General features: G+C 35.3%; 1 protein-coding gene across 1 annotated transcript in view; it reads right to left on the bottom strand.

Annotated features, from left to right (window-relative positions):
* Nucleotides 1–12,784, bottom strand: part of LOC123525709 (centromere-associated protein E-like) — a 95,968-nt gene that overhangs the window by 72,619 nt on the left and 10,565 nt on the right. The window contains exons 3-5 of the mRNA XM_053538835.1: nt 12,315–12,404; nt 7,621–7,739; nt 1,234–1,344 (exon numbers count right to left, since the gene is read on the bottom strand). Of these exons, the coding sequence (XP_053394810.1) occupies nt 1,234–1,344; nt 7,621–7,739; nt 12,315–12,404 (320 nt within the window). The remainder of the gene's footprint in view (nt 1–1,233; nt 1,345–7,620; nt 7,740–12,314; nt 12,405–12,784) is intronic.

The following is a 12,784-nucleotide window of genomic DNA, read 5'->3' as shown; positions in this document are numbered from 1 at the left end:
ATCCCTTGATGAATGGCAGAGCTATGGACCAGACAAGAAACAGACCATGTTAACCTTTGACTTCTAAGTGTAGCCTTGACCTTGGAGCTAGGGGTCTGAATCTTGCGCATAACATGTCATCTCATTATAGGAAACATTTATGTCAAGTAATTTTAAAATCCCTTGATCAATTGCAGAGTTATGGACCGGACAAGAAACAGATCACGTTAACTTTTAACCTCTAAGTGTAATCTTGACCTTACAGCTAGGGGTCTGGATCTTGTGCACGACAAGTCCTCTCATTATGGGGAACATCTATGCCAAGTAATTTCAAAATCCCTTGATGAATGGCAGAGTTATGAACCGGACATGAAACTGACCCTGTTAATCTTTGACTTCTAAGTGTGACCATGACCTTGAAGCTAGGGGTCTGGGTCTTGGCAGGACACATTGTCTCATTATGGTGAACATTTAAGCCAAGTTATTTCAAAATCCCTTCATGGATGGCAAAGTTATGGACCGGACATGAAACAGACCATATTAACCTTTGACTTCTAAGTGTGACCATGACGTTGTAGCTAGGGGTCTGGGTCTTGCGCATGACAAGTCATCTCATTATGGCGAACAAGTTTTCCAAGTTATTTCAAAATCCCCTTATGGATGGCAGAGTTACAGTCCAGACAAGAATTTACACGGACGGACAGTGCAATTTTAATATGCCCACCTTCGGGGGTATAAAAATGAATGAGTTTAGCAGTGGAAATATTAGAGGACTTAGGCATGTAACATACCCAACAAGTGCATATTTATCAATACAAAGCTAATAATGCTTTCAATACTCATCAAATACTTTATATGAACAATGAAGATTTGTTCTATGGCATGAGCAAAATGAATCAAAGTAAATCAAAGTAAATCAACTGTTTACTATGCAACACAATGAAATGATGTCAAATAAGCTGGGTCATTCCATGAGAAAATCTGTAATAGTTTTATAATAATTATTGCCATTAATAGCTTGAAAATACTGGAAAATCAATGTTTCTACAGGAACTAGACACTAGTATATTGTAATTTATTTACCTCACACAAATCAAATTCCACCTTATTTTACAAACATATGTTATTTCTGTTAACATGACATTTACTTGGAATTATCAGGATTAAATAATTCTTCTCTGGGTTTTATTCAATGTGTGCATTATTCGGCAGGGTTTCATTTATGATTTAATAATAGGAAAATTTATGTCATACTGTGTCTTCTTGTAACTTAAGATGGCTATCCTCGGCACTAAGTAGGTCTGACACTTTCTCATTGTAGATCTCTAAATAACCAACACGTATGAGAAACTCCCTGTCAGGTATCTACAATCAAAACACAAACATTATTAAAGTCAGTTAAATTTTCTTTCACTAATATGTATGAATCATACACTCAAGGTTTTTATCAGAATGTGAAATTCCATTATTTCCGAAATAGATTAAAACTGAATGCATAATGGATGTTACATAGCTGTATCGATGACTTTTCATGTTTTGATAAGGCCAGGTGGCGAATTCAATAAAGGTGATTTTTAACATGATTATTATACATATACCTAGGAATGTTTGAATGAATGACCTACATGTATCAAATTAAAATGATGTATTTGTACTATTCTCATAAGATCCAAAACATAAATAATATCTCTAAAGGTCATCTGAGGGTGGTTCATGGATTTTTTAAAAACTATCTTAAGAATTTCATATTATGGCAAAAAAATTTCTCCCATTGTAAACACTGGGCAAATCACAAGAACAAAAAATTTCATTTTTATAAATTTTACATTTTTTTTTTTGCATGGAAATGTTGCTTGTATACTAAGATATCTTGAAAGTTTTAAAATAATCCACAAATAAATCCCAAAATTTAAATCTAATCAAGACAGATTGAAAATATAAAATGTCCTTATTTTCTATCTCTAGTTCTCCATTAATCTATGATGTATAATTTTAATGATTCTGTCTTACATTTTAAGAGAAAGCAAGAAAAAACCTTATTAAGGAAAATTTGGATCAAACCGTAAAGCCATATTACACTTATTTCATCTTCTTCTAAGTCTTTGTTTGCTGTCTCCCGAGCCTACTCTGTAAAGTTGGGTAGGTACGTAGGCAATTTTTTTTTTATTCCAGTGCTACTTATAACTAATTATCTTATATTTCTCTTGAAGATAAATGAATGAAATATGAAAAGATATCTTATGTCATTTTAAATCTGATTTGTTGAAAAAAATCTAAATTTTAAATGACACAAATAAGCTTCTTTCTGCTCTTCTACAACAATGACTAAAATTCAATTATTGTTATCATTTATGTGGAGAGGTGGACCTCAGTCTGGGTGGATGTGTGGTGTGAAAATGTATTTCAATTCCGTAGGTTAGTTTTTTTTAATAATTTAATTTGTTCATTGGGTTTTTTTAACAGACAACTTAATGTAGGGAAGAGTGATATCTGATGAGCTATGGATCCACATATATGTTTAAAAGGATTCACCGAAAAAAGTCATACTCCCAATCTCCGGACGTCGATCCATAAATACTGTGTGCAAAGACAAACTACATTTCTGAAACTTTACTTAAAGTAATTTACATAAGCCTCTAAATGTTGAAATATATTCGCATATCTTTCAGGGAAAATATGCACATTCAATAATGAATTATTCGCGCGTGTATTGTTTTCCCACCATCAGCAATAAATTTATTTTTAGTGCTCAAAGCTCATGATTTTTGATTACCGTCTGTATTTCAAGTCGTTAAATGTGAGATTTTGAACTATTTTCATATTAACATCCGATAAATTGACGGATTTTGCGCAGCGACATCGAATAACAAGAGGACCATGATGGTCCTGAATCGCTCATCTATCACCACATGACCCGGTGTTGAACTGAGTATGACGTCGTTATTTCTATTATTTGACATAGTGACCTAGTTTTTGAGCATATGTGACCTAGATATCATCAGGATAAAAAATTCTGACCAATTTTCATGAAGATCCATTGAAAATTATGGCCTCTAGAGAGGTCACAAGGTTTTTCTATTATTTGACCTAATGACCAAGTTTTTGAAGGCACATGGCCCACTTTGACCTTGACCTAGATATCATCAAGGTGAACATTCTCACCAATTTTCATGAAGATCTCATGAAAAATATGGCCTCTAGAGAGGTCACAAGGTTTTTCTATTTTTCAATCTACTGACCTAGTTTTTGACAGCACATGACCCAGTTTCGAACTTGACCTAGATATCATCAAGCTGAACACTCTCACCAATTTTCATGAAGATCCATTGAGAAATATGGCCCCTAGAGAGGTCACAAGGTTTTTCTATTTTTAGACCTACTGTCCTAGTTATTGACTGCACGTGACCCAGTTTCGAACTTGACCTAAATATCATCAAGGTGAACATTCTGATAAATTTTCATGAAGATCTCTTGAAAAATATGGCCTCTAGAGAGGTCACAAGGTTTTTCTATTTTAAGACCTACTGACCTAGTTATTGACCGCACGTGACCCAGTTTCAAACATGACCTAGATATCATCAAGATGAACATTCTGACTAATTTTCATAAAGATCCCATGAAAAATATGGCCTCTTGAGAGGTCACAAAGTTTTTCTATTTTTAGATCTACTGACCTAGTTTTTGAAGGCACGTGACCCAGTTTCAAATCTGACCTAGATATCATCAAGGTGAACATTCTGACCAATTTTCATGAAGATCTCATGAAAAATATGGCCTCTAGAGAGGTCACAAGGTTTTTCTATTTTAAGACCTACTGACCTAGTTATTGACCGCACGTGACCCAGTTTCAAACATGACCTAGATATCATCAAGATGAACATTCTGACTAATTTTCATAAAGATCCCATGAAAAATATGGCCTCTTGAGAGGTCACAAAGTTTTTCTATTTTTAGATCTACTGACCTAGTTTTTGAAGGCACGTGACCCAGTTTCAAATCTGACCTAGATATCATCAAGGTGAACATTCTGACCAATTTTCATGAAGATCTCATGAAAAATATGGCCTTTAGAGAGGTCACAAGGTTTTCCTATTTTTTAGACCTACTGACCTTGTTTTTGCCCGCACATGACCCAGTTTCAAACTTGACCTAGATATTATCAAGCTGAACATTCTCACCAATTTTCATGAAGATCCATTGAGAAATATGGCCTCTAGAGAGGTCACAAGGTTTTTCTATTTTTAGACCTACTGACCTAGTTTTTGACCGCACTTGACCCAGTTTCCAATCTGACCTAGATATCATCAAGGTGAACATTCTGTTCAATTTTCATGAAGATCTCTTGAAAAATATGTCCTCTAGAGAGGTCACAAGATTTTTCTATTTCTAGACCTACTGACCTAGTTATTGACCGTATTGACCCGGTTTCAAACTTGACCTAGATATCATCAAGGTGAACATTCTGATCATTTTTTCATGAAGATCTCTTGAAAAATATGGCCTCTAGAGAGGTCACAAGGTTTCTCTATTTTTAGACCTACTGACCTAGTTATTGACCGCATGTGACCCAGTTTCAAACATGACCTAGATATCATCAAGATGAACATTCTGACTAATTTTCATAAAGATCCCATGAAAAATATGGCCTCTAGAGAGGTCACAAAGTTTTTCTATTTTTAGACCTACTGACCTAGTTTTTGATCGCACGTGACCCAGTTTCAAACTTGGCCTAGATATCATCAAGGTGATTCGCAAACACAATATCCATCATGAAACGCAAGTGTTTCTTTCCCGCCCATATTATAATAATGTGTCCACAACGAAATTTTTTTCGAAAGCGTGCACAATAGATCTCATTTCAATTTACCAAAACTATCCTCAGATGTTAAACAAGAGGTTCTTGCAGTTTTGTATATAGGTTTTTTTTGTGGTTCAATACGTTTTTTTTTTCTTCAGAACGGACAGCAATATTGACGCTTTCTATAAAAGATAGGTTCTTATTTGCAACATAATTATTAAAATTTATGAGCAAAAATAATATTTACATCTGGAAAAATGTTATAATGGTCTTACGTAAGTAAGGTATTTCGCTTTGAAAATTTGCTTTTTGCACACGTCGGCAACTTGAACCTGTAATCTTGTCAATCGGCAATTATTAGTTGATTAAATATCATGTAATATATCTCTGACACCTTGTGATACAAACACACAGACTAATTAATGTAATTGTCGGCCAGTGATAGACTTTCGGGTGCTAATTGAAAGTGCTACTCTGTCACAAGAATGCAGTTTGGGTTAATGTTCTGCAGCTGATCGTAACTTATAAAAACAAGAATATGTCTGTAGGACACAGGGTGTGCCCCCCACTGGTACATTTGTCACAAATAAGGGGAAATAATTCAAATGTTTGCAGTCTTAATGGTGTATAACCTCAACAAACATTTTATGAAAAGGATTCATTATTCTAGGCCATATACTTTTTGAGCTATGAGCATCACAAACAAAAAATCCACTATTTTGGCTATCTCAAGGGCCATAACTTTGTAATAAACGCTAAGATTCTCAAGAAGAATGCAAAGTGTGCAAGGTCACATCATGACAAAGACTCCAACAAGGTTTCCTGAATTTAAATCAAATACTTTTTGAGCTAGGCACATAATTAGGTGAAAATGTGCATTTTTTTACTATTTCAGGGGCCATAAGTTTAAAAATTTGGGGTGGAGCCAGACAAAAAATAGGAGGTGCGCAAGTTCATATCATGATAAAGACTCATGCAAGGTTTAATCAATCTACATGTAATATTTTTTGAGTTAGGTGCGTCACAAGGTGGGAATGTGCGTTTTTGACTATTTCAGGGGCCATAACTCTGGAAATAGCGGGCGGACCCAGATGAAAAATAGGAGGTGCGCAAGTTCATATCATGATAAACACTCATGCAAGGTTTAATAAATTAATATTAAATACTATTTGAGCTAGGCGCGTCACAAGGTGAAAATGTGCATTTTTGACTATTTCAGGGACCATAACTCTGGAAATAGGGGACAAAGCCAGACAAAAACTAGAAAATGCTTTTGTAAAAAAAGCGCATGTCTCCCCCAATGCAAAGTCCTATAGGCAAGAAGTCAATAGGGGTCAGGAGCGAAAGTCAAAGAGACACTGATGGTTGGCTGCAATAGGGATCATCTACTTGGCATGTCCAGTCATCCCGCTAAATTTCAACACTCTTGGCCTAGTGGTTCTCAAGTCACTGTTCAGGCTCCTGTGACCTTGACCTTTGATCAAGTGACCTCAAAATAAATAGGGGTCATCTACTCTGCATGTCCAATCATCCTATTAAGTTTCAACATTGTAGGTCAAGTGGTTCTCAAGTTATTTCTAAAAAATGATTTTACATGAACAGGCCACTGTGACCTTGACCTTTAATTGACCGACCCCAAAATCAATAGGGGTCATCTACTCTGCATGTTCAATCATCCTATTAAGTTTGAACATTCTGGGTCAAGTGGTTCTCAAGTTACTGACTGGAAATGGTTTTCAATGTTCAGGCCCCTGTGACCTTGACCTTTAATGGAGTGACCCCAAAATCGATAGGGGTCATCTACTTTGCATGTTCAATCATCCTATGAAGTTTCAACATTCTGGGTCAAGTGGTTCTCTAATTATTGATCGGAAATGGTTATCCATGTTCAGGCCCCTGTGACCTTGACCTTTGATGGAGTGACCCCAAAATCAATAGGGGTCATCTACTCTTCATGACCAATCATCCTATGAAGTTTCAACATTCTGGGTCAAGTGGTTCTCTAGTTATTGATCGGAAATGGTTTTCAATGTTCAGGCCACTGTAACCTTGACCTTTGACTGAGTGACCCCAAAATCAATAGGGGTCATCTACTCTTCATGACCAATCATCGTATGAAGTTACAACATTCTGGGTCAAGTGGTTCTCTAGTTATTGATCGGAAATGGTTTTCAATGTTCAGGCCCCTGTGACCTTGACCTTTGACAGAGTGACCCCAAAAACAACAGGGGCCGTCTACTCCAGCAGCCCTACAACCCTATAAAGTTTGAAGGTTCTAGGTCAAATGGTTCTCCAGTTATTGCTTGGAAATGAAGTGTGACGGACTGACGGACAGGGCAAAAACAATATGTCTCCTGGGGGAGACATAAATAGGAGGTGCGCAAGTTCATATCATGATTAAGACTCATGCATGGTTTCATGAATCTATATCGAATACTTTTTGAGCTAGGCATGTCACAAGCTGAAAATGTGCATTTTTGACAATTTTAGGGGCCATAACTCTGGAAATAGGGGGCAAAGCCAGACGAAAAATAGGAGGTGCGCAAGTTCATATCATGATAAAGATCCATGCAAGGTTTCATCAATTTATATCAAACACTTTTTGAGCTAGGCGCGTCACGAACTTCGGATGGACGTACAGACACACGGACCAGACCAAATCTATATGTCCCCACCACTCGGGGGGTGGGGGGCGTTGGGCACAAAAAAATATTCTGCTGAGTGGGCCAATAAAAAAATTTAGAGTGCAGTGTTTTTGGTGGGTCGGTCGGGAGACAGCAAACAAACCTAATTTTAATTTTGGCCTCATGCATTGTAACAACATTTAACATCATAAAACTCACATTTTCAATATAGTTGAATATCTCATCAACAGCAAGGGAAATGATTCCTGGCTGAACTCTGCTCCCTGACATGGTGAAAGTCTTTCCTGATGAACTCTGGCCATATGCAAATATAGTGCCTTAAATACATATAAGTGTAAATGTTATGACTGATTGAAACAGTATTCCAATATTCAGTATCAGTACTATTTACTTGACCATATTGTCAACACCTTATCATACAAAGATTAGAATGATTAGTTCAATTGCTATCGTTCAGTAATGTTTAGGAGAAAACATATTTTACATTATTTTGTAAAAAAGGAAAGCAGCTCAATGGAACCTGTGCATTGAAAGTCAGTTCATCTCAGTGTGTGAGGTTTCAATCCATTCCAATTAGTGGGTACTGAGATACCAGCTTACATACAAAAACTTAGCAAAAAATTCCCAAGTCCAAAAAGGTGCATACTTCATTTTGTAAAAATGCAAAGCAGAGTTATTGAACCTGTGCACTGCATGTCAGATCATCACCATAAACACGCGTATAAAGCTACAATCCATTCCATGGTTCATACAGGAACATCTGAGACAAAATTCAGGTACTTTTCAAAGACTTTCTACAATTTTTCAAGAACCTATTTTTTTCAAAACCACAACCTAATGAGAATAACTTTTATTGTGTTTATCAAGGTAATGCAAAAGTTAAACAACATTAAAAATGGTATCAGCAAATGCTCATCACTTGTCAGACTAAATGCATGGCTGCTTTATTCTTAAGCTTGTTAAGGATGCTACATAAAAACATGTGTAAAGTAACAGCACAACAAAACAAAAGCATTGTTTTCATAACTACTTTGCTGATGTTTAACACTTTTCATGTGGCTTTTAAGCGCACTCTCTCCCGATTGATGATATTTCCATAATTTTGTCACAAGACATACAAATACACTTTTTTCAGCTTTAAACAGCTTCAGTCGCTGTATATATAAAACGAGTGAGTTGCAAACCATATTTAGATTTTAGATTTTTAGCCGCGAGTTAAAATATTTCAAACCATTCAACCGCGTTATTTCTATAATTGGCCAATTATTCTTTTACTGTATGTCTGTGATAAAGTTATAAACATGTGTTTTTATACATCTTTTTTTATGACCTAAGAAAAATAGTAAGTCAACAACTCAGAATTGTTTCATCAATTTTTAAATACTCCGTTTCATCGCCGTACTAAGTTTCATAAATAAATGTATACATGTTAAGTCAATTAATGTCACTGACATGTCATTTCCGGTGTGAAATATTTTATTTTATGAATAAAAGATAAAATCGCTATATAACCATTTTTTAAAACACAATAGCTAAGCTATATTTGTGTTTAAAAATATCTAAAATATCGAAAGATGCGTCATCTTATAATTGTTTTTAATAATTTATTGTAGGTTGATTGTGATTTGTTTTGTTTTGCGTTTTAACGCTGTTTTTCAACACTAACGGATTCCGTACCAGTAAAAACCTGTTCTCCGCATGTAGTTGTCAACTTCCCCACATGATTAAAGTCACTATAACCCCTATCAAATCGTCACGGAGAAGAAAAGTCTCGCCCGGGGATCGCACTCGCACTCCTGTGATCTGCAAATCTGCGGTGTCCTTATTTAGCTTGTGAAGCAAATTCTACAGCTTATATATTAAATAAATTTCGACATTTCATTCCTGATGAATCCATCATCAGGGTAGGAGAAAAGAAACCAGTTTCCCTTTTAATGATAAGCATCCAAGCAAGGAAGCTACTGGTAATAGTTCTCACATCTTTGGTATGACGGGGCCGGAGATCAAACCCAATACTACCCCACCCCCCGTAGTCGAAGCGGGCCTGGACTAGCTAGGCTCCCTGCACTGTTAATGAATACGCTTTTGAAATGAAGGCACATATACAGGTGTTGTGTTTTTTTCTCTTTCTTTTCTAGAATAACAGTTATGATTTTTTAAAAACCGAGGAATGAATAGTTAAGGTATCACAGAGGGGGACATGGATGTTTTTGTCATACTAAAACGTGCGCACGTATTAGTTACTTTGTGCTCACGTAATATCTATTACTTGTGCACGTAATAAGAATTACATTACGTGTTACGTGTGCACGTAATAGTATCAAACATCTGCACACGTATTAGTGTAAAAATACTTCTGCGCACATATCACTCAGCATGATGGAAAGCTTACTATAGAGATCACTTATTACCTTATAGATGGGCATGTGCGCAGATGTTTCTAGACTAACACGTGCTTACTGAGCAACTATGCCGGTTCTTTATCGCTGCAGCCGTTTCGTCTCGAATCTGTCTGTCTTTCTATTCGAGGAAAGGGAAAGCGGTAATCCAGAGGAAAGCCAGGTCATCTGCTTCTTACTGTGCAGCCATGACCTATTGTTATTTTGTAAACGAATTATACCTACCGCTCTAATGAATTCAGTGTTCAATACAGTTAGAATAATATCAAATGTCTTCATGCGCGCATACAAATGTTACTACTTGGGTATATCTCAGGTTGTCTTGAAAACTGATTTTAATATAAACGCAATATATAATATAAATGCAACAATTGTAACTGGAATATAAAATAATGAAGTAAAATCAAATAGTTTTCTTTCATCTATAATCCAAAATCTTTTGCAGGAAATCGGAAGCATTTTATGTTACATACATAAGGGCATTTTTGCGGGAAACTGCACGTGCCTTTCATGTCACTCCTTCCTGATGATCTTACATTACGCTAATGTATATTTCGTGCTTCTCATATTGATATTACAGTTTCGTGTCAAAGGAAACGTTTTTGATTTAATCCAAGAAATTAAACTGAATAAACTACACAGATATGCTTCCATAGTTGTAATACCGATCTAACTTGGTTCCGGCGACGTTTCTGCGGATACGTGTTTTAATTATGTGGTAAGGATTTGATAATATTATGCAACTCGTATATTATTTATTCAAGTAAAATGAACACTGTCGTTTTTTCAATTTACTTGATGAAAATTCTCCATTACATATTTAAATAAAAAATCACCAAAAATATGAAAAATGGAAACTTGTAAGACACAGTCCTGCCTCCTGATTTATTCGACGGAGGTTTCGTTTTATACGAATGTCACACAAGAAGAACATTCCGTATACGAAACAAAAAAACACTAAATATGTAAGGAGATATAGAAGCAAAAATGTGTGTTAAAAGTTAATATTTCATCAAGTATGTGAAATAACTCGCTAAATTACTACAAATCCAAAAAATGCAAAACTGTTCCTATGTTGCTATGGTAACGCATATGAAATGAAAGTTTTGATTTTAGTGTTAGAAATTTTCTTGATACGAAATAAAACGAAACAGACATAATAGTTAGAGAATAAGCCTAAGTAGATGTATAAACTTAAAAAAAAATCTTATTTCTTAAAGGAGTTTTCTGTCGTCCTTACATGAAAGAGTTATCTCCCTCGTTTTCCTTGTTTTTGCACAATCATTCTGTCTTAGAATACAAAATAAAAATTTGTTTCAAGAAGTTGGATCACTGAGTATTGTGACGACATACAATTTTTAGGGTTCAGCAATATAAACTAAAGTATATTGCAAAATAGTTTTCTATACCCCCATTCTAAATGATCAAATATCTTTCCAGCGTAAGTCTTAGATAGATGTAATAATCAATTATTTTTGGGTCATTACCGACGTCTGGTCATTATATCTTGGTGGATTTTGAAAAATATAGTTAATTACCAATGGAATGATGTTGTTTTACATGCATATTTAGTGGGGGCCATTGTTGGTCCTTATCATATCCCGTCCTTTTCTCAATCCCTCATGAACTATTTTTAATGTAAATGCCCAGGGCTGTACATTCTATTTTAAGGTTTTTATTAGTCAATTGAGAGTCAAACGAAGACAAATATATTTCTTCGCTCTTCGTTCGCTCCTGATTTTCTCAAAAACAAAACAAATATTTAAATTATTTTTTCGCTCGCCGCCTCAATTTTTTCAGAAAAAAATCCGATGAACAACTTTTCAATTTGGTGTGGCCTTAATAACGTTTACTATCACAATCACTGTGTTTCAGTTAAAAACGGAAATGGAAATACACAAACAATGATATAGTAGAGATAGCACACTGTAAATCTCCATAAAATGGGGCCACAGACCACTACTGAAATCAGTTTGTGACCTAATCCAGCGTTTTCAAAAAATTATTACCATTTTCTCCGATTTATTTTAAACTTCATTCTTTCTGCAAAGCAAACTGAATGTTTTCAAGGAGTCCGAGGTGAAATTCAAGCATTTTTTTTCAAAATTCAAGTACTTTTCCAGGTTTTTTATGGTTTATGTCATTTTCAAGGAGTTTTCAAGGACTACCATTGAATTCAAGGACTTTTCAAGGCCTGTGCGAACCCTGCATTCCCATTAGTGGGTACTGAGATACCAGTTACATACAAAAACTGGACTGAAAATTGCCAAGTTGAAAAAGGGGCATAATTTTGCAAAGTTATTGAACCTGTGCAGTGTAAGTCAGTTCATCACAGTGAATTAGTTTGTGAAGTTTCAATCCATTCCTACAAATGGTTTCTGAGATACCAGCTTACATACAAAAATCCGGAAGCTGACAAATTGGAGAATCCAATAGCTCAGCCTATTCTTCAACTAGTAAGGATATAAAAACTCAATTTATTTTTTATCATACCGTTAAAACCAGCCAAGGCAGAATCGACAATTGGCTTGCATATTTCTTCAAAAATGTCCACTGTTACAGTAGTGTCATCAAATACTCGATCTGAATAGAAAAGGAAATAATTCAATTACAATCACATGAACTGTACACTTCAATTACAAATAACATTAAACCGATAAAAAAATGTACTGTAGATACCCATGTATAATGTGCACCCGTGTATAATGCGCACTCCCGATTGTAGTCAAAAATCCTGGGAACAAAAAATAATTTTTGATCAATTTTGAGGTAGATGGAAATTGGAAAACGAAAGTAGAGTCTACATCGACACCAGTGAAAATTTAACCTCTACAGCGGAGAGCACCATAGGTCTCGCAGTACTATCCATTTTTGTTTTCTCGAAAAAATAAAACTAAGAAATATCATTATATTTGTTTCTTTTTTTTAATTAAATATTTTGAATAAATAGAAAGCAGTTGTTT

Source organism: Mercenaria mercenaria, chromosome 3, assembly GCF_021730395.1.
Source record: "Mercenaria mercenaria strain notata chromosome 3, MADL_Memer_1, whole genome shotgun sequence".
Lineage (NCBI taxonomy): Eukaryota > Metazoa > Mollusca > Bivalvia > Venerida > Veneridae > Mercenaria > Mercenaria mercenaria.
Note: the sequence above shows the minus strand (reverse complement) of the source record. Positions and strands in the feature narration are given on the sequence as shown.